The sequence below is a fragment of the Nansenia antarctica genome (assembly GCF_963989245.1).
Source record: "Nansenia antarctica genome assembly, chromosome: 7".
In the NCBI taxonomy this organism is placed as follows: domain Eukaryota; kingdom Metazoa; phylum Chordata; class Actinopteri; order Argentiniformes; family Microstomatidae; genus Nansenia; species Nansenia antarctica.
This window is the reverse complement of record NC_137677.1, coordinates 45,089,957-45,113,005: the sequence shown is the minus strand read 5'-3', so window position 1 is coordinate 45,113,005 and position 23,049 is coordinate 45,089,957. Positions and strand designations below refer to the sequence as shown.

The 23,049-nt window shown below is 41.7% G+C and overlaps 1 protein-coding gene across 1 annotated transcript in view; it reads left to right on the top strand.

The window, feature by feature from the left end:
• LOC308162643 (low-density lipoprotein receptor-related protein 1B-like) overlaps positions 1–23,049 on the top strand; it is a gene marked incomplete at both ends in the record, with an annotated part of 148,352 nt that overhangs the window by 95,272 nt on the left and 30,031 nt on the right. The window contains 19 exons of the mRNA XM_080536787.1: positions 1,482–1,595; positions 1,803–1,955; positions 2,185–2,307; positions 5,397–5,516; positions 6,133–6,261; positions 6,362–6,484; positions 6,831–6,971; positions 7,170–7,357; positions 8,983–9,166; positions 9,296–9,381; positions 12,482–12,604; positions 14,932–15,113; positions 15,388–15,587; positions 15,783–15,971; positions 16,660–16,808; positions 17,232–17,325; positions 17,740–17,856; positions 18,928–19,047; positions 20,106–20,225. Coding sequence (XP_080392913.1) covers positions 1,482–1,595; positions 1,803–1,955; positions 2,185–2,307; positions 5,397–5,516; positions 6,133–6,261; positions 6,362–6,484; positions 6,831–6,971; positions 7,170–7,357; positions 8,983–9,166; positions 9,296–9,381; positions 12,482–12,604; positions 14,932–15,113; positions 15,388–15,587; positions 15,783–15,971; positions 16,660–16,808; positions 17,232–17,325; positions 17,740–17,856; positions 18,928–19,047; positions 20,106–20,225 — 2,655 coding nt within the window. The remainder of the gene's footprint in view (positions 1–1,481; positions 1,596–1,802; positions 1,956–2,184; positions 2,308–5,396; positions 5,517–6,132; positions 6,262–6,361; positions 6,485–6,830; positions 6,972–7,169; positions 7,358–8,982; positions 9,167–9,295; positions 9,382–12,481; positions 12,605–14,931; positions 15,114–15,387; positions 15,588–15,782; positions 15,972–16,659; positions 16,809–17,231; positions 17,326–17,739; positions 17,857–18,927; positions 19,048–20,105; positions 20,226–23,049) is intronic.

The window sequence follows — 23,049 nt, the reverse complement described above, 5'->3', positions numbered from 1 at the left end:
AATCTCCATTTTGATCTCTTCTCCCACTTCAGCAATAGCAAAAATCAGGTCGTTTTGTATTTTGCCTGACGTCCCAGTAAACACTTTGTTTGTGGACAGGTGGTAATGTAAATCTGGGTTGTTTTCAGCCAGAAAAGAAAGAAGCTCAACGTAGTTTCCTGTTTGTGGACTCGGCGCTTTTATCGTGTCCCCTAAATGAAAGTTATTGTTTACCCAAAAACAGGACACAATCGATCAGTATTATCGATCAGTCAACGAAAGCTTTCGTATTGGCGCTCTGTTTCCCTGGCACTTTCAAAAGTTTCACATCTACCGGCATATATTTACGCATCTCAATAGTGAATATCAATAGTGCGTATCAATAGTGCGTATCAATAGTGCGTATCCAATCAAAAGACGTGCTGGGTGCTGACATCATTGAGCCTTACAGCAGGCGCCGTTGTTGCTTTTGCTCGCATCTACGTAGGTTTACTAGGAACGCCACAGGTTTTCTCGTTCCAACGTTAAGTTACAGGTCGAATCCGCGGCACCGTTTAGCGTGCAGGCTGGGCAGATTTTGGAGCCCCCTAGCAACACATTTTGATTGGATAAAAGCTCTAACATAAAGGCCAGCCCTCCAAATCTCAATCGGAGACTGGAAGCAGCGCAACCAAGAGGAAAGCTATGAAATGAAGAGAATAGACTATGGGGAATCATTAATACATATTTGTGGAAAAAATATATTAAAATAAAATGTATATTCTGATGATGTTTAGGCCAGCAGAGAAGGCCTTGCTGGCCCTGACGGCACACCACTGATATAATGGTATGGTATATCAACAGTGCCCCTGCTTCTATTGCCATTAATTACATGAAAAGGCTATATGGTGCCATTGATGGTAAATTGAGCAGGAAAACAGGCTGCTCATCTCTCCTAGATGTATCAAAGGAAATGTGCCTTTGTGGTCATACTTTCTTATTTACAATGGTTTAATACAGTGTGGCTGATATTAAAGGTCATGCTATTGCCTTTGAACTCAATTATTGTGGATACATCCTCAAAGCATCATTTATCTATCGGATGTCTTGTCTTGTCTGTCAGCCTTTTTCAACTGAGTAGGGGAGAGGAGTGCTGTGGACGAGAGGAGAAAGGAGTGACTGGAGGAGGGGAAGGTGTTTTGATTGCATTCCAGTAGTCATCCCTCTACAACTTGCACCCTCTCTCCTCACTTCCTTCTCAAAACGCAATGGAGGATCTCCTCCCTTTTGATATTCTCCTCCAGTGCATTTTGAGATGGAAGTGAGGACAGAGGATGCAATGAATAGAGGAACGACATTGGGGAATTAGGGTGAATCCAATGTCAAGCCAGTGTTCAGTACTGTCCTTAAACACAAGATGCCTTAGAGTCAGTTACCTGGATCAGTGTAATACTTCCCCCTTGCCCCCCTCCCCCCTGTCGCTTTAACATCCACCCTTTTTGAAATGTTAATTTGTCTCTTAGATATCACATGTGCGTCCTCTGAATCATCGTGCCAGGATGGGAGCTGTATCCCCAGCTCAGGCTGGTGTAACCAGGTCATTGACTGTGCTGACGCCTCTGATGAAAAGAGCTGCAGTGAGTATAGCCTTTATGGTGTGATGCTCGAAAAATGTCATTTTGAAAACTCGGCACCAACCACTGATCAATTGGACTCAGTGATTTAGTACGCCCATATCTTACTTGTACACATTCGTTCCCAATCCAGTTATTCGTCTGTATGCTAAAGTACGCCCATGTACAAAACTGTAAGCAACTGTTCACGGTATTATGTTTTTTATTCAGACCACACAACAGACTGCTCTGACTTCTACAAACTGGGGGTGAAAGAGAGAGACTTCATTAGCTGCAACTCCACCTCGCTGTGTATCCACCCCTCATGGATATGTGATGGAGCCAACGACTGTGGAGATTACGCAGACGAGACCAACTGCCAGGGTGATCCTCCTGTCCTGTCACCGTGCTCTCTGCGTAGGAAGACAGATCAAGAGAGCCAACTCCCAATAGAAAAGACTTAGGGAGAGTTGTAAAACATAGATATACTTTCTGAGTTGTTGGGGCTAGGGCTCGGGAATGAGAGATTCTGTGGGAGCTTAGGCAAAGATAATGACCTGAATTGCCGCTCGCACCAACATGACTCACTCATTCCCATTGTCGTGTGTCCTAGTTTCCCATGGGCAGAGGTGTGAGGAGGGCCATTTTGCGTGTCCAAGTGGGAACTGCATCTCCAGTGTGTGGCTATGTGACGGACAGAAAGACTGCGAGGATGGAGCGGATGAGTTCCAGTGTGGTAAGCCTGCCTGCGTTAACTTGTCATGTGGACAAAGACACTGTGTTACAAAGGGACTATTATATGGGACTGTTTGATTATATTACAGACAAGACATCTACAAGAAGCTGCTAGTTCAGTGGATGTCGTGACAAATTGTGAATCAGAGTAGTTAATTGTGTGGCACATCACAAGGCCATGTCTTCACGCATTGTATTGTTCCTCCTCATTGTGTGTTTAATTACATTGCTCAGCCGTCTGCTACTTGTGGGTAGAGAGACTACCTCCAACCCCCTATTCAAATAGAGGCACTTAAGAGGACTTCTCCACCCCCCCCCCCTTGTGTAACAATTAATGAATTAGCCCACAGTCATTGTGAATTGTAACCAGAGATGTGGGTTAATTGGAAAATGCTGACTTCTGTAAGGATCATACATTCCTCCACACGGAACTGTGCACTATCCCTGTCACCGGGGACTACAAGAACACTTCTACACCACACTTTGATCCTTACTAATGTATGCATAAGTTACCATAACACAGTAAAGGTCTTTCCAATTAGATACAAGAGGACCATTATTGAGTCATGGTCTAGGTAAAGTAAACATATATATATATGTTACGGTACATGTGGGAATACGGTACATGTGGGAAAATTAGGGTTAGGGTTAGGTGTTAGGGTGACTTGGTACATGCTGGCATATCTAACCCTAACTCTAACCTTAACCCTAACCCTGACCCTACCCCTAATCCTAACCCTAACCCTAACCGTAGCACCCTAGCACCTAACCCTAACCCTAGTTTTCCCACATGTACCGTATTCCCACATGTACCGTAACATATATATATATATATATATATATATATATATATATATATATATATATATATATATATATATATACTGTATTGCTATCAATTGTCCCTGTGTCATGTCATTTATGTTACCATCAAGGTAAGGTATGTTTAAATGCAACAGAGTTACTGTAGTATTTCTGATAGTATTTCCTTCATTGCATGTTTCAGATGATCAAGTACACATACTAGCGGGGGAATTAGTTGACAGAATGACTGTCTCATTTGTTACCTGCCTTTGAATAGTACTATTATGCATGTTCAAAGTGAATGATATTACAAGGTCACAATGAAGTTGCACTGCACATGTTTAGTAACATTGTAATTACCCTTATTGTATATCACATTTGCTTATTGCTTTGTAATTGCATAGGGATGATGTTAAGCAGTTTTCCAGTTTAACCCACATTGCAAAGAAAAACCTAGTGTCAAGGTGTGATTATTTAAATTAAACTCTAGCATGTCAAAAACTCAATCAAATATCAGTCAAATTCTATTGAACTGTCTTGGATCCTGGATACTGCGTACTTTACCCTCACATGTAAAAAGAGCGGATATCCATTCCTTTATCCAAGTGTTTCATGTATAGTATGGATGAGAAATAATGGTGTCAAGAACTGCAAAATGTAGCCTAGCTTTAGCCTTTCAGAACTGAAATGAATCATGCCTCCATCTGAATGGCATGAATTCTGTTAGATGTTCTGAATCACATTTTCAGAAGAAATATTAATATCATATTTTTATTATTATCATATAAAAAGCCCTGACTATTGATAAACGGACAGCAAAGGACAATGGTTTGAGGAAAATGATTATTTCTTGGAAAATCCCAATTTCACAACTGATTAGACCAAGTACGCGCCTGTATTGTCTCATGATTCTCTCTCGTAAAATATCACTGAAAACCTGCGATATGACATACAGTGAGGGAAATAAGTTATTTGATCTCCTGCCAATTTTGTAAGTTTGCCCACTGACAAAGAAATGAACAGTCTATAATGTTAAGGGTTGGTTTAACAGTGAGAGATAGAATATCAACAAAAACATCCAGTAAAACACTATATATAAAGGTTATACGTTGATTTGCATTTGACCAAAATCCCTCCTGATATCCTACAGACCAACTACAAGAAACGTCTGACCTCTGTGCCTGCCAACAAGGGTTTCTCCACCAAGTACTCAGTCATGTTTTGCTAGGGGATCAAAAATGTATTTCCCTCGATCAAATGCAAATCAATGTATAACTTTGATATAATGTGTTTTTCTGGATGTTTTTGTTGATATTCTGTCTCTCTTAAAATAAACCTACCGTTACAATTATAGACCGTTCATTTCTTTGTCAGTGGGCAAACTTACAAAATCGGCAGGGGATCAAATACTTATTTCCCCCACTGTATCTGCTTTCATATACTCACCTGCAGTAGTGAATGTACTACTATTTTTTTTATAACAAATAACATTTGAAATGTAAATGCCATATCACACACAGCGAATATCAATACTCCGTCTGTGCTTCGATCAAAGGAAGGAGATTGGTATGTTATAGGGAGACAGATAGTGAAGTCTTTTAAGATCCCCCCCACCACCATGTTTTTTACTATGACCCCAGGTCATGTTTTTTCCTTGCTTCCCTCTGCATGTCTTCAAAGTTCCATCAGACTTCGAACGAATTCTGAGAGAGGAACCGCATGACAGTTCCCAAGGGAGGGTAATTCTGTGACATGAACTTTCATAAGATGTGTTTATTTTCGTTCCTGTCCTTTCCAACAGACTTCTATTGACTGACAGCAGACATCCGAAGAAAAAAAATCAGAATGTCCCTCATACAAAATATATATATGTTACGGTACATGTGGGAATACGGTACATGTGGGAAAACTAGGGTTAGGGTTAGGTGCTAGGGTTAGGGTTAGGGTTAGGGTTAGGGTTAGGGTTAGGGGTAGGGGTAGGGTTAGGGTTAGGATTAGGGTTAGGGTTAGACATGCCAGCATGTACCAAGTCGACGTAGCACCTAACCCTAACCCTAGTTTTCCCACATGTACTGTATTCCCACATGTACCGTAACATATACATTGATAATAAACAGAATATTTGTTTTATTTATTATAGAAATATGCAAGCCACAGCAGAGGTAAACAAGTAGACTCTGGCCAACATGGATACCCAGCCACATGTTGTGCTTTGATTAAAAAGGGCTGTGTGACCGTTTTCTCAATTCCTTTTGATTTATGGCTTTGGGAATATGCTTCCCATAGACTCTTCGTGCCTGTGGAACCAGTTTGCCTGCTCAAAGAACAAGTGCATCGCTAAGCAGTGGCTGTGTGATGGGGAGGATGACTGTGAGGACGGACTGGACGAGAGTGTACAGATCTGTGGTGAGTACTAGAGGTCATAGCACTGGGGCTTTAGGTGAACATTACTTCTCCACACTGAGCAGACCAGTTTGAGACCAATAATGATGACACAAAACAGAGACATATTGAAATTCATTTAATTTGGTGCAGAGGAAAATAGATTGTTCATCATTAGGACCAAGAGGCACAGCGTAAATGAGATGTAACAATAATGAATTTCCCAATCAACAGAAATAATCACACCACAATAAATAGAAAATGTTTGCCGTGAACAGTAGTATAATTGGATTGTAATGAAATGTCATGGAAATATTAATGAAAACTGTAGCCCTAAGCTTTTCCACACACAATAAGAATAAAAGCTGCGAGGACGGAAAAAATTTAATTTTTAACTAGACGAGCATTACTGAGCTTTACTGTCACAGCAAGATGAATTTCATCTATCGATTCCCCATTTCATTGACGAATCGGAATCCTTATGTGTCCTTGAAACAAATCTGCTTTGATACTGACGACGTATTGGATAGTGCAGTAGAATACACATTTCGAATCCATAGTGGTCTTAGGTTACACTTCACCCAGCGTAGCCTGCTGTGATTTTGATGAACAGTACTGTATATTCTGTTTCCCTCCACAGGCTTAGTGACCTGTGCTCCAGGGTTGTTCAGCTGTCCTGGGTCCTATGCCTGTGTGCCCAAACGCTGGCTGTGTGATGGAGAGAGGGACTGCCCTGATGGTAGTGATGAGCTCTCTGCAGCTGGCTGTGGTAAATATGACCTACCTGAACATTATGCATCGTGAGTGTCTTGATGTAGAAATGTGTTGTTCACACAGTTGAACTGTCAACCTGTTTCCTCTTGCCTTAGCCCCTAACAACACCTGTGATGACAACTCTTTCCGTTGCCACAACAAAGCATGCATTCCCCAGCGATTTGTCTGTGACCATGACAATGACTGTGGCGACGGGTCGGATGAGTCGTTTGAATGTGGCAAGTACATGACATTTACATTTACATTGACATTTAGCACACACTTTTATCCAAAGCGACTTACAACAAGTACATTTGTCAAAGTACCGTAAGTGAATCGTGTTCATCAGTCATCATAAACATCAGAATCAAATCTATGTGGGACCAGGAGCCAGTGGATTTTCTTGCTGTTCCTGTACCTTTTAAGTACAGTATTAAGTACAGTAATACCTAATTACTTTAAGACCTTAGGCTTAAAGGCTACATCTGTCTCTGCTGCTTGAGTGTCAGTTGCTCTACTGTAGCAGTTTCTCTGAGTGTCAGTTGGTGAGGCTGTAGGTGTCTGTCTCTCTCTCTCTCTCTGCAGTCTACCGCTCATGTGGGCCTGAGGAGTTCCGCTGTGGAGACGGACGCTGCCTGCTCAGTGCGCAGTGGGAGTGTGATGGCTATGCAGACTGTCCGGACCACTCCGATGAGCTGCCACTGAACCTCAAATGTCTGGCTGCAGGTAATACTGCTGTTTGGCACTCTCTGTTCATCAGTGTAAGCAGTCCTATCACATCCCCATAGGAGGACATACGTCCAGACAGAGCTGGGGGAAGAACATAATGAATCTGTTCATAATATTTCTCAAATTCATGTCCCACAAAATCATGTCCCACAGTGTTGTATAATTGCACCCATTTTGGGCTTATTATCCTTTCAGGGAGTTTGTGCAATGGCTCATTCTTTATGTGCTCCAATGGGCGCTGCATTTCTGAGGGTAGCCTCTGTGACAAGAAAGACGACTGTGGAGACCGGTCCGATGAGAAGAACTGCAAAGTGAACGAGTGTCTGAACCGCAGAGTCAGTGGCTGTACGCAGGACTGCCAGGACCGACCTGTTGGATACAAGGTAGGAGTCTGCAACTGCTTAGTACTTTAACAGGCCCTTCTCTTGCCGTAAACCAGCACGACAGAACCCTTTAGTTCCATGTAGAACCTCACTCATCCTCAAGATAAGGCATAACATATTGTGTGAAGCAGCACTGTGGTTCGCTTTTTATCTACACTTGATTAAATGGAGGACTTACTGTTTATGACAATAATTATGTTCGCCTTACCTAGGATTACATTAATTTTGAATGTCCTCTGTATTTCTGTATATCAGAGACAGAAGAGTAAATAACCCGCTGGTTGGCTCAAAGCTATTGCTGAACATATTAAAACCAAAAAGAAAGGAGTGTTTTTAATAAGAACATGCTGAACCATGTCCTGATTTGTTGTAAGAGAGAAATCTTGAAACATGCCACAGGCAAAGTGCTAGAATGTTATTAGCAGTACGCATTTATAAGAACTCTAAAGATTGATTATGCTGTGCCTCATATCAGTCTCACCCACACAATGTAAAAGCACATGAACACTGACATGTAAGCATTGATTTCCAGCCACTGCAATGACACTCAATCATGGTAAGGGAATTCACATATATGACGGCAGCTGGTGAAGTCGGGAACCGACCATGTGTTCAGACTTTTATTCTGAAAATGTACAAATGTAAAGACATTTCAACATTGTACGTGGTTAGTAGAGTAGTGGGGATTACTCACCAAATCCATTGCATTGTAATATTTTTGCTTGACTACCACATTTCTTTACATTTTTCGGAATAAAAGTCTGAACAATTCGATTGGTTGCCGACTTGTTCCCGGTTTCACCCGCTGCCGTCAGATATTATGCTTACTTCATCTCATACAAACATAAACTACAGGTTCAACTGAGGAAAGATGACCAAATGGTCCAAGAGAGGCTATTGGGCTAGCCCCCCAGGGACATGTGTGTTTGTGTTGAAAGGCTGGTTTAGTCCTACAACAGTGAAGGACAGTTCTGAGGAATGACTCTGACTGATGTCTGGAGTGGATCCAGATCAGGGCCGCCATGCTGAAGTGACCCTCGGCCATTAGAATTGTCAGAGTAGCACTTCCTGCCCTCAGTCCGGTTTTTCCCTCCGCTCTCTGCATCAAGAAATGATCAAAAGGACAAAACAAGTATTCCGTGTCTAGAGAGTTGGCCAGAGCCGACCAGGGAGCACAATCAATGCAGACCCCCAGCTCATCTGTCTGAAGCTTGAACACAGAGATCAGCAGAAAGGCCCTCAAGGTTATAACTGTGGATGAGAGGGGGATTTACACAGAGTCCAGTACAGCTGATACAAGCACTTTGAGTTATTTTAGGCTGCGGCTACTGAAAGGCAGTTTTGTTCTCTGCGCCATCCCATTGATGGCATTATAGTGATGTCACTATTAGAACCCTTTTTACTGACCTGAACACCAGGGTTCTTCCTTTGCTGAGTTCATTCACTGTTTTAAGTTCTTTTGCATTGTTTTGAAAATAGATTTTTGTATAGAAATGTGTGTTTTTATCTGCAAATAATGGTCAAATTACCATACTTACTCTTATAAAGCATTGTCTGTACTGACCAGCCCCTATCTCTATTACTGACTAAATGCTCCATTCTTTTTTTGTTATTTGTGTGACCAGTGTATGTGTTGGCCTGGATTCCGGCTGAAGGATGATGGGAAGACCTGTGTGGACATTGACGAATGCTCCTTCAGCCTGCCCTGCAGCCAACGCTGCATCAACACCTACGGATCCTACAAGTGTTTGTGTGTGGATGGCTATGAAGCCCTGGAACGCAACCCCAACACCTGCAAGGCTCTATCAAGTAATTCAAGTAACTTCCTTGTCTGTGCAGTGAGAGTATATAAAGCAATGGCTCCAATTATATGTTTAACTATACTATAACTGTGTGTCTTTCTTTAGAAATGTCTCATGTTGTCTTCTTTCCCTTCAGTGGAAGAACCGTTTCTCATACTGGCAGATCATCATGAAATCAGGAAGCTTAGTGTAGATGGATCAAATTACACCATTTTGAAACAGGTAAGAACAAGTAACAATACTCTTACACAATGTGTATGTATAATATATAGTGTTTTTTAAGACGCCAAAAGATACATACATTTTTTGGGGTCATTCTGTTCTGGAAAGATAAGCAAATCTCAGTGTAAAATAACAGAAACCAGGAGACCAGAAAATCCATTATGTGTTTTCTAACTGTGGCCTTTAGGCATATCTTTGTCAGTTAGATTGCCTTCCCTGTAGCATTTCATCTCATGTCGTTTCTCTCTCCCATTCGTCTGGGAGTCAGATGGTGAAAACACATTGACAATGTGAACCCTCTACTGAGAGAGAGTGTGTGCTGCTAAATCTCTCTAATGAGTCAGACAGGGTCATGAAATGGAACTGCCAGCACAGTGAAACCTTAATGGAGTAACAATTAAGATGTGTCATGACGTGTCCGTGATAACAAGTCCCACAGTCCTAGCGCTTTGAAAACACTCTACCGTAATTTACGCTATTAAGTGGGTAGCCTGCAATGGGAGTCATCATGTAAATTAGTGAAATGTATTCTAGCCTATTTAGTGTCTTTAAGTGTTGAAAACTTTCATTAATCATTATTTAATTGATACAACCACCGTATCTTGTATATATCATCTATGTTTGTGTAAATATGATTGAAAGTGGTCCAGGTGATATACAATTTTTGCCTGGCTTCCACAAGGACAATTCAGGATTGAGATTTGTACATTAACGTTGACAAAAGTAGCATTGACAACAGGAAAGGGACCTTGCCAGATTTCTTTGGAGAAGGACAGGGTTCAATCCACTCTTTGGGTTAGCCACTGCCAAATTCAGCTATTATCAGCACTTTCTCTCCTCAAATCCAAGAGATGCAAAGGGATCTGACCAGGTTTTTGGGGAGCTTGCAGATCTTGACTGGCTCCCACAACTCTTTCTGAGAGTCAGTCATCTATTGCTATTTCCTGGAGAGATAATGGGGGTTCTTAGTACAGAATGTTCAATATGAGCTCAGTGATTCATATTAACATGACACTGTATTAGAACCGTGGTTTCCCACGCCCCGCGGTGGCGCAGCGGTCTAAGCATTAGCCTCTAGTGCAAGCTGCCCACCGGGGACTGGGATCGAATCCCGGTCTCGCCAGACCCGGATATGGCCGGGGCACACAGGGAGCGGCATATTGAGCGGCCGCTCCCAAAGGGGGGTATAGGACTATTTCCGGACAAGGATCCGTCGCGCCCCCACTGCCCCCGTCTGGTGCTGGAGTAACGGTGTCGGGCTCGAGGAGCCAGTCAGCTAGTCTGCCTGGCGATCTCCTCTGGGGCTGCCGGCCACGGGGTCGTGCGGCGGATCCTACGCAATAGGAAGGGGATAATTGGATAATAGGTTGGGTTCAATTGGATACCAAATTGGGTGAAAAAGGGATAAAATCAACAAAACAAAAAAAATAATAAAAAAAATAAACATGGTTTCCCACATGCTGTAGGGAGCTCTACACATCATGTCTCAGCTTTCTTCCCAGGATTTTTTAACAGTGTGGCGCTGGATTGCATTATCAAAACCCGACTCTTGTTTATTTGTGTCAAAGTGTGCAAAACATATTGCTAAAACGTTGAAGTTACTGAGCAATATGTAATCATTTCACTTTCACTTTCGTTTTTTAACTATGTCATTGGCGATCAAAGACAGTTAACTCTATCATTACTCAAATATGTAGCTTAACTTGCAGTGCCACTCTTACATTCTTTGGGGAGATCCCTGATGTCTGCCTCCAGACATTGCATCCTCATCTCATTCAAGGATGTCAACCTCCCATCGACTTTGACCAATTTGATTGGCAGAGGGAAATAGTCCTACAGAGGTCCCGATGGAGAGGCCATTTTAATCATTGTTACACTTCATCACTGCTGTCATGTTAGCCACTTGCATCTGCGTTCATTACAGTATGTGAATCACACCCTGTGAGATGGAATTCAATCCTCAGGAATCCTATAGGGTCCCATTTAGAACAATCTCCCCATGGCTATTCTATCGAGTGGTCTCACCAGCGACCATTCACTTTAATCACCATGATAGCTTTAATGGGAACTGGGAAGTGGGAATCTGCATATGGGCTTTACAAAGTGGGCCCATTAGTATCTGGCTCCTATTCCACTGACCTCATATGACTGCATCCATTTACATGTCCAGCATACTGTGGACCTGCCTTCATGTACATCAGAATTATCCAATATGCATGCATTATGTATGACTACTGCATTTTAGTAACCCATTGCATCATACATTTATCTTTAACGTCATCGCACCACAAACGCACTTGGGTCATCATCATCAACCCACTTTATCATCATCTCACGTGTCGCCATTTTTTGACAGTAATGCGTCCCTCAGAGCAGTCTTCAGCGCCCTCTTCGTATAACGTGTAGATCTTTGAGGCGTGTGTGAAGCTGTTGTGACGAGCTGGTCTGGAGTTGTACCGTGATGGAGGGAGAGTTCCCTCAGGACACTTTGGCGCCTCTCTTTGAGGGTGTTGATGATCTGATGAAGATGTCGGGTAACACCTGTCAGATTTCCTGACACCTTATCCTAGCACCCGTGGCTGAAACAACAGGGGAGGTGCACTTGTTTAGGGAGAGGTTTCATCTGACTGACAGGGGGGTCCTCTGAGCATGACAGGAGGGGATGTGCCTCACTCTTCTGCTTTGATAGTGCTCCACTCAGCTTTTTCGCTGGGTTTCAGACATAGCTGGAGGCATCTTATCTCATGGGGAAGAGTCCAAAGTCAATATTGTTAGTGAATATCACAGGAGGCATAAGCTTAGTGTATTCATTCGGGGGTTACAGTTGTTACTGTACATCCTTGACAACGCACCTAGATTCAGAACCTCACACCAGATGCCTCCAATTATGTATATCTCCTACATTACAAAGGCAGTGATTGAACACTAACCACATGCTGTAGCATTGTATTCGTGTTCTCCTTTGCTGTGTTTGAGTGTTTCAATGCTTATTTTCTGAATGATGACACAACCCAAAAAAATGTCACTAAGCTGTTTAACGGGTGAAAGGGAGCTTTGATGCATTTTGCAACATTTGACTCTTATGTATCTGCTTCCACAGGGCCTCAACAACATCATCCATATAGATTTTGACTATAGGAAGGAATTCATCTACTGGATCGACTCAACCAGACCCAGTGGACGCAGAATCAACAGAATGCGTCTCAATGGGAGTGACCTCAAGGTACTAGTGGGTCTACATGTCCTTGCCCGACCATTACCTACCTTATGCCACCTTACTCCAGAGAGCACAGTACCCATTCTCACAGTCTTACCATTCTCTTCCACTTGCTTTCTTCTCTGATGGAGAGGAGGAATGTCCTGCATTTCAACACAACTGAGATTTTCAACCTGTAACAGCAAATACAAATGAACTGAAATACTGATAGGAATCAATGGAAACTTTTGATCCCTTTTATAGACTTCATAATGAATTTGTATTGTTTAGTGTATTGATTTGTATTGTTTAACCCATCACTGCCTCATTTTAAGTACCCCTGCTCCACTACCCCCGCTATCCCTCACCTCCGCTCTTCCTCACCCCTACCTCCTCCGTCTCTCTCCCCTCTCTCTGACTGTTAGTATTTTAATGCATCTGTATTTGCCAGTGTTTTATTGTTTTATTGTTTTATTGTTTTATTGTTTATTGTATTACTTAACCTTGTTTTATTTCTAGCTTCCCATCCCCCCCCCCCCCCCCCCCCCCCCAAAGAGCCATTGCTCTTTGGTCAGGCTGCATTTGCAAATAAGAATTTGTTCTTACATGTTTGCCTGGTTAAATAAAGGTTAAATAAAAAATAAAATAGTGGCAACAGTGTGGCAGCATTGCAAATCAATGCCTATTAATGGGAGCAATGACAGCAATAGTAACTGAAAGCAACAGTTCCATAATGTAATAGCTTTCTCTGGCTTCATCATGGAGGTCCATTTGGGTCATAGGATTGGAGCCCAGAACACGCAAACACGTCACAAGTGCACCTGCTGGGCTACCCCATCCTCTAGCTCATTAGCATTAGTGTGTGGGGGGCAAAAGGCTCATTCAGCCCAATTACACCCACATTCCCTCTATGAGCCACTGCTACTGCACAGTATGAGCTAAAACGGTTTGAGGTAGATCTGGGGTTTCCACATTGGGGTTAATTATGAGAACTCAGAACTAAGTGCCAATGGTTTAAGCTCTCAAAATGATCCCTGAGTGGATTTGGATTTGTGTTCATTTACACCATGGCCTAAGCCTCAGCTCTTTGTGTGTGTCTGGAAAAGTAACGTTACATATGGTGATACCATATTATTAACCAGCAAAAAAATAAAATAGAGACATGCACATGTGCTAGGCAATGTTATGGCTGTGCTATATTTCTTGTTATATCTTGTTGTACTGATTGAGAAGTATTATGAATAATTAGTCAGATGAGTAAGAGTTCATTCTATTTATTTAATTGTTTTTTTACCTCCCAAATAACAGCCCTCGGCAAGCCACCAGCATTTCCTACACGATGGAAGCTGACACTGTCTAAACAAAAGCAATCAGACAATCAGAGCCAGGATTGGTGGATTGCAGTCATTGCAGCTCAGAGCCTAAGGCAGTGCCCACATAAATGAAATAAAAGACAAAGAACATCATATATTTTGGATCACTACTTTTTGAAATGTCTAGAGCTTTTATGTTGATGATGATTATAAATCTATGCCCATTGTATTAAGAGCAGTGTGTGAATTGTGACAGTTGTGCTTATTTCACTGTTGTGCCATTGAAGCCACTTTCAGAGACACTGTCATTTCATCACATATTTTAAAACCGTGCACATATGAACACAAACACACTTTAAGGTTGAAGGTAAAGAAGTTCACAGAAATAGGGTGGATCAAATATTTTTTTATATATTTTGTCATCAGATGTTTATGTTTTGATGAACAATATTCAAATGCTGACATTTCTCACAAGTTAACCTTCATTTCCACATGAAGCAATTTTTCAAATCAATGCAAGAAAAGGCTAGCAGAATACCGGAGGTTCTATTTCATGTGTTGAATATTAACTACTCTCCTTTTTTTCTCCGGGGGGACAGTTCTGATGGAAAACACTTCTCAATCTGTGACATTTTGGAGACTGTTTGAAGCTCAGTTTAGTCTAAATTACTGCTTAGGGGACGGCCTAGTCTATTTGGCAAGGCTATATATCTCTTGCAAATGATGATAGAGAAGGCCTCAAAGCACATCATGTCCCTTAATAGCAGATTGCATGGGTGTTGTGGGTTTGAAAAAGTGTTTTCAAGGCAAAGGTTTCATCTGCCAGCTGGCACAATTATTGTTTATTCCAAACAACTGGTTTTGCTAATTCAAAATCTGCCTGAACTCACGGACATTGATGGAGAATAGTTGCTAAATAATTCAAACACCATTAAGACCTTTTCACTTTCTACTCAATCCTTCACTTTTTACTGGCATTAATCATTTGATGTTGTTTTACTCTCCGTGCTACTTGTTCATTCCTCTCCTTCCTTCTATCAGATAGTTCATCGGACAGCCGTCCCCAGTGCCCTGGCAGTGGACTGGATAGGGAAGAACCTGTACTGGTGTGATGTAGAGAGGAAGACCCTGGAAGTGTCCAAAGCCAATGGCCTTTACCCTACAGTCTTAATCAGCACTGGCCTCAGGAACCCTACTGACCTGGCCCTTGACCCTCAGACTGGGTATGGACAGTATCAGACATGTTATCCTCTAATGACAATCTCTATCAATAGCGTCCTGTTCATATCCAATCCAGAAACAAATTGATGTTACCGACCAAAGTTTGTTTTGATTTCTCACATTGATTTTACTGTACATTGCATCAGATAACAGCCGTAAGACTAACATCAAACTTCTGCTCATTGATTTTCATTTCCCTAATGTTTACCCATCATTTTTGATGAGGTTGCGTTAGCAACAACTTGTTAGAGAATTCTAATTTATTTTTCTCTGTAGGTATGTCTTCTGGGTAGACTGTTGTGAAGCTGCTAACATTGGGCGTATTGGCATGGACGGGCGAGGCCAGGTTGTTATCATCGACACAGAGATCTACAGCCCCACTGCTCTCACTATTGATTACACCAACAAGAGACTCTACTGGGCAGACGACAACCACATCCTGTTTGCCAACATGGATGGCTCCCAGAGACACAAAGGTGAGATGTAAGCCTTAGAAGTGTCAGGCAAGGCTACCCTCACCACAGATTGTGATTCCAAGTCACATGTTTTACATAAGTGTGTGTGTGTGTGTGTGTGTGTGTGTGTGTGTGTGTGTGTGTGTGTGTGTGTGTGTGTGTGTGTGTGTGTGTGCTAATGATTGGTAATTTGTTAATGCTCTTCTGTCCCTCCAGTGTCTTACGACCACATCCATGGGGTGATGGGATTGACCATGTTTGAGGACTTTGTCTATTGGACCGATGGGAAGTCCAAATCACTCCGCCGGGCACATAAGACGACTGGAGCACAGGGGATAGAGCTTCTTAACTCCTGGCAAGCTATCAAATCCATCAAGGTTTACCACTCTCTACGGCAGCCTGAAGGTAACTCCCCTGGCTGCCTACCCAGCAGTGTCCTCACTGTCGTTGATATACAGTATATCTTCTTTATGATATTGAAGACACCATATGCAGGATTGCACCGTCTTCTCACTGCAATGGGAATTGCAATGACAATTCGGGAATAGTGTCTCCTCCTCTCTCCCTCCCTTTGCTCATTGCAAACTACTTCTAACTGAAAAGTTACTTTTTTTTGTTTGACTTTGAAACTAGCAGAGGACCTGTGTAGTTGAAATGCAGTGGTTACTTAGTTTGAAGAAACATGAACAATGAAATGAGCCAGCCAACGGAGACACTAGCATTTGCTAAAGTTTTAACCCAATCCCCCTCATTCCCCAAACAAAACTCAGACAAGGCTGTAATGTCAAACAGGACGTTCACTTTGGCTTCCAGCACCGAGAAATGCTTTTGGTTCCCAGGCAGTTCAGTAGGTAGCCAATGAGCCACACATACGCAAGTCACAGGTTTACTGTACATGCCCACAGCAAGTGGTAGGCGCGCAAAAATGTCTCAAATGGAGGCAGAAGAGCAGAGTCTTGGCAGGTGCACACACTGTCACAGACTGCCAATTTATCAGAAGTAATGATTCAGACATTTTCAAGCGGAAAAAGCTACATATTGCACCTTTAACAATCTAGTGCTCAGCTTAATGTCATGTTATTGTTCCCTACAGTGCCCAAGCACCAGTGTCAGGTGGCCAATGGTGGATGCAGCCATTTGTGTCTCCTCTCCCCCGGTGGGGAACACAAGTGTGCTTGTCCAACTAATTTCTACCTGGCCGCTGACAATAAGACTTGCCTCTCCAACTGCACTGCAAGTCAGGTCAGCCTATATTCATTCTTCTCCTTTCTCTCTCTCTCTCCCTCTCTCTCTCTCTGCACTTGTAGATGTTGTAACTCTGTTGCAGTTTGTTATTCTATTCTGAATTTTCCCTAAGGCAGAACAGTTGTTTCGGGTTTGTTTCTTCTTGTTTATCGCTCTCTCTCTCTCTCTCTCTCTCTCTCTCTCTCTCTCTCTCTCTCTCTCTCTCTCTCTCTCTCTCTCTCTCTCTCTCTCTCTCTCTCTCTCTCTCTCTCTCTCTCTCTCTCTCTCTCTCTCTCTCTCTCTCTCTCTCTCTCTTCTCTCCTGCTATGCTCCTGTGGCCCATGAAAATCGTAGCATATAGTTGTTTTTTTCCCGCTTTGATAACTTAAATGGAAAGTTTTGAATCCAGTTTTTGTGTCATCTTGATCATATTGTGTGTAGTTCCGCTGTGGGACAGACGAGTGTATTCCGTTTTGGTGGAAGTGTGACACGGTGGATGACTGTGGGGATGGATCTGACGAGCCTGCAGATTGCCGTGAGTACCATGTGCTCTCAGTACTGTTCTCGGAGTAAGGCGTGAGGGGCAAGTGGCAAGTCCCACTGAGCTCCTGGAGATTTTCAAATCTAACAGAATTTAAATCCTTGAAAGCATCAACGGAACACAATGGACAGTGTCTGTCTTCATTGCAGGCTGTATTCTTTGGTTGCTGAATTGTTCATTGATATTTTATGATTTAATTTCATCGTTATGATCTGGAAAACATTCATGAAGTGGTTTGAATTAACTATGCTGTTAACTTTTTTGGCTTTAATTAACTTGCCGGTTGTGCTTTAAATTAGTCCATCTCTTTAGGCTTACAAAAGCATAGCTTCCCCGAATATAGTATGAGCACATATAAAGTTCAGTATTATGCACTCCTACTGATTAGATGCAATTTCTCCCATGCAGCGGAATTCAAATGTCAGCCTGGGCGTTTCCAGTGTGGCACAGGCCTTTGTGCTCTCCCCCCCTTCATCTGCGACGGGGAGAACGACTGTGGAGACAACTCCGACGAGGCCAACTGTGGTGAGGATGACTGTGCTTATCACTGTAATAAGATAAGATCATCCATTCCCTGATGGCTGATCTACTATAGAGCAACTTTTCACTTTCTACACAGTGACTCTTTCTCTCACCATTAACAATTCTCCACATGAATTAAGGCATTGAAATTGAACAGACTGTAATTTGCCTCTGTGAGAATCTATGAAGGTGCATAGGGGTAAACAACTTTTCTTGCAGCCTAACAGTTTTCAGAAATGCTTACAGCAACACAAACATATTAATTTGTTTTAAATTGGGTCACAATTACATTTTATGGATATCCTTCTATATGCATTTCTACGCATTCATGACTCTGTGCTAGTAGCCTCTGGCATTACATAAATAAGTGTTTCACTCTACCTTGAGTAGATCCAAAATCTTTTCCCCTCAATTAGGGCTTTCACACCGGCAAAGAACCGTGCCGGTTCGCGTTCGGGAACCTCCGAACGTTGGTGCTGTCTGTCACAACTAGATGGCAGCTACTTCACTGGAAAAGAGGATAATATCTTCCACTACAGTATCTGAAATAAACATAGTTTTCTATTAAACAAAACAAAAGACACTTTCTACACGAGTTCTCTTACTAACCAGCTGCTCCATTACTGGAATAGAAATGGCTTACGAAATTCGCGTTCGCGCATGTCCGCGCGCGTGTGTGTGTGTTTGCTGAGCATGTGAGGAAGATAGAGGGAATAATGAAACTTTAGATATTTTTTTTTATCATTATGATTAGATTTAGATTAGATTACATTTTGTCTACTTCCTTCTTGCTGGTCTATGCAGCCTAGAATAGGACACACCCACTGACGACGTGACTGTTCTACGTTTTGGTTCGCGCTTGAGAACCACTATTTTCTAGTTCCCGCTGTGAACCAACTTTTCAGGCTCCGAACTAATTGAGTTTCGGTCTGAACGCGCCGACCGGTTCCAGACATGGTTCGCGAACGCGAACCGGCACGGTTCTTTGCCGAGGTGAAAGCCCTATATATGTTTTCTGTGAACAAAAAAGATGCTCCGTTGGTTCGATCTCCTCTCTTCCATTCTTGCTTTCAGAGACATACATCTGTTTGTCTGGGCAATTTAAGTGCACCAGGAAGCAGAAGTGCATCCCTCTCAACCTGCGCTGTAACGGACAGGATGACTGCGGGGATGGAGAGGATGAGACTGACTGTCGTAAGAATATTGTGGATTACTTTTTGACGGATTGTTTTTAGGAATCTTTAGGATCCCTTTTTTCACTGGTCTGGAATTATGATCCCTTTTTTCTGCTTTTTTCAACAAAGCCTGAGGTGGAATTGATGTGGAGGTGGAATTATGGGAAGTTTAAAGGTGGGATCTGACAGTTTGAGATGAATCATTTTAAAGGTCTTTTTTGGACTTTTGTGAATTTACTGTTAAGTCCAGACAGCCTACATGGTACCTTAAATGATAGGGAGTTGGTGATTAGGTATTCTGAAGGCAAGCCTGGCTGTAGCTCGTTTCTGTAAGAGAGGATTAGCTATCATTGAATTAGAGTAGATGAGAATAGAGAGATGTATTTCAATCCCAGGATGTAAGTCATGCGATCAGCACATTACAGCACTGACAAATGTCTAAGACGTGCTACACTTGTCTTCCGTGTGATTGCAAGACCCTATAAGCCTTAATTAAAATGAGACATAATTACCTCACCCAACCCCTAGTATATGAGTTACTGTTATTTTCACTTCTAGTCAGAATAGATTTGTAAAAATACATTAACATATCTTGTAGAGTGCACCTTGTCAATCAAATAATGATGTAAGAATGAACAGTCAAGGTACAGGAAATAAGACCGTGGTCTTATTTCCTGTACCTTGACTGTTCATTCTTACATCATTATTTGATTGACAAGGTGCTACTTTTGGTGTGCAGTGATGCCATTCTGCAGATCAGCTTGCCAGTAACCAGACGTTGATGTCAATAGTATGTGTAGGTTGTATCGTTAACATTTTTTTGTCGCCTGACTGCAAATCAATTTCTGAGTCTAATTAGACAGGAATTTTTCCCCTCCTTTCCTTTTTTCATAGATTACAGTTACTTGTATAGCATAGACATTAGCATAGACAACCACTGCCGTGTTAATTCTATACATCAAGGATTTGTTTCTGTTAACCCCCACACAATAACATGGTGGTCACTCTCACACGCCTCCATATGCCTCTGTCCTCTCTCTCTCCTTGGCACTGTGTACACTGGACCCCTGTCCACAGCTGAGAGCACCTGTTCCCCAGACCAGTTTCAGTGCAAGGCCTCTATGCATTGCATCTCCAAGCTGTGGGTCTGCGACGAGGACCCGGACTGTGCCGACGGGTCAGACGAGGCTAATTGCGGTGAGTGGGAGAGACTGCTTATTCATAAATCAAATCAGTCTTCTTGTTTTAGTGCTTGAAATTGAAATTCTGATTAGGAAATGAATTAATTTTACACATGGATTCATTCTCATCTCTCGCCCTGATTGAGTTGAAGCATCCATAAAGGACATCATCCACTTGTAGTTATCAGCACTGCACTTGATATAAAGTACATGTCAGCACCGTTGACACAAACAGAGCAAACCATTGTGTTTCCCTCTTGCTCCACTAAGTCTTCTTGAACTTTGATACCCAGAAATAAGTTTTGAGTTTCTTCTCACACAATGTTGTAACCCAATTTCCTTTAAAACGTTAAGCCTCCCTCAACCTCTCGCAAAAGTTCCTAAAAGTCCCTATAAAGCTAACTTGCATATCCCTTTTTGAGAAACTGCACTGCAAGTGAGTCACTGAAATGCTTTGTTGTAGTTCAGAAGTCGCACTTCCACTTGGATGAGTGTAACTTCACAGAATTTAGCACAAAATAGATTTCAGCTCAGTTCACAAAGAAAAGGGAGAACAAGGCCCGACATGAATTGCCTTTTACCGTCCTTTTGTGCAGAATAGCATGTGTATTGTAGATCTTTCAAGGATATTGTTCTTTCACTTTGTCTCAACCCACTGGCTATCTGAGTGGCTCTTGTTCTCTTTGAGGATATTGAACAGTTGGAGATCAATGACTTTGTCTCAAAGTATTGGTTGTCTGCTGCCCAGACGGCTACAAGCGACAGATTCCTAGGAGTATATATACAGTGCTTTGTCAAGTATTCCGACCCCTTCACTTTTTCCACATTTGTTGTGTTATAGACTCAATTTAAAATGGATTCAATTAAAATAATTTGCCATCAAGCCGCACACAATACCCCAGAATGATAAGGGAAAACACGTTTTTTGAAAATGTATTAACATTGAAATACAGAAATACCTCATGTACAAGTATAAAAAATGGCTAAAATGCAAAAATGTCATCAACTAATCACTCAATACGTTGAATTGAGTCCATCTTAATGCAAGGATAATAGTCCATGTGAATTTGGAATTAATATCTTTGTTTTTATAGCGTCTCTGATTTGCATAACAATCAATTACACACTGTAGATTATATTTGTCACTACCAACTCAGCAAATTTCATAATGTTATCTTGATCCTGACACCCTCCCCAGTCCCTGCCAGTGACAAACATACCCATAACTTGATGCAGCGACCACTATTCTTCACACGAGAGATGGTGCAGACTTTGTAGTAAAACCAAATAAACACATTTCCAGACAGTTTCTTTCTTGTATGACTTGAATTGATTGTTACAAACACAATTATGGATTATTTTCCATTAAGGGATTCTTTTTGGCCAATTTTGTAGAGTGAGTGAGATGATGTCCCATCGACTGTGCTTTTTCCTCTCCACCATTCAGCTTTGAGAAGACTCCCCAGGCCTCAGGGTTGCATTCCTGAGCAGTTATGTTCCTCTCCATTTGCTCAGTTTGTAATGACAACCTGATCCACACAGTGTGTCATTGATTCCTAATCAAATCAGAGACCCTATAAAAACAAAGATATTAATTCCATTTACAAACATTTCTGAAATGTGTTTTCGCTTTGTCATTCTGGGGTATAGTGTGTGGATTGATGGTAAATTATTTTGATTTAATCAAAGGTGTAGCTTAGAGTTGGTTATGTTATTAGCATTCCCTGAATATTGGCACGTTAAAGGGGGAAATTGCACACAAACACAATTCCAGCGGTACCAACAAAGAATAAGATAAACGATAGTGAGGATAGGAGCGGATTATAAAGTCAATGTTTTATTCTCAAGTCTTGTCCCAGCGAGGTATAAAGCTCTTTTATCATCAAATATTCCTTTCATCACTATTTCCCTTTAGCTGTGTGGATCCCAGTGCTTTCCATCTCATGCACGTCTAGTTCATATTTTAGGTGAAATGGTTCCTTACAATTTACTGTCGAAGGCTATTATAGACCTTCAGCAGCTGTCATAGCAAGCTTGTCTGTCTGTTGTTTTTTTTGCTGCAAATTGAATCGATAGCTTGGTCAATTTGAGAGAAAATAACATTACCTGCAGCAGTTCAGTTGAGAAAACAGAATAGAATGGAGTTGTTACTGTGTGTGTGTGTGTGTGTGTGTGTGTGTGTGTGTGTGTGTGTGTGTGTGTGTGTGTGTGTGTGTGTGCGTGCGTGCGTGCGTGCGTGAGTAGTATTGAGATGTGTGGTTGGGAAAAGTGAAGGGGGTGGGGGGCGTCAATGATATTAGTGTATGAAAAGGGTATGGTTCGTTGTTATTTTTATAATAGCATGTCACTCCTCATTCTATTGATTCATATGTCATTTGTATCTGTGCTTCTGATCAAATATACAGTATCTCTTTATACTTCAACCTAATCCAAACTGATTCCTAAAGATCTAAATATCAAACGTTATTCTATTTTTTTCACATGTAGTCAATTGATGTTTGATTTACAACCCTAACCCTAATTGAAAAGTGGATGCTAAAATGGATTAAAATGTCATGGATTAAAAAGTAATGGCTTAAAAGGGGAATTCAGTTCCAATATACCTGTACTTATACTGCAAACATTGAAAACTTGTTGGGAATTGTTGTGAATGTATTGCATCTTATTTTACTTTTACTTTTTTTTATTATTACCTACTACCTATTACACCATTGAAGTGCCTGTTGGTTGTAATGCTAAAGGTATAATGAGCTAGATATAGTTGTGTCACATGTTGTATTGTGCTGTGGCAGTCCTGTTAGATCCTGTAGGAGACAAGCTCCTAATGAGTTCCTCCATTC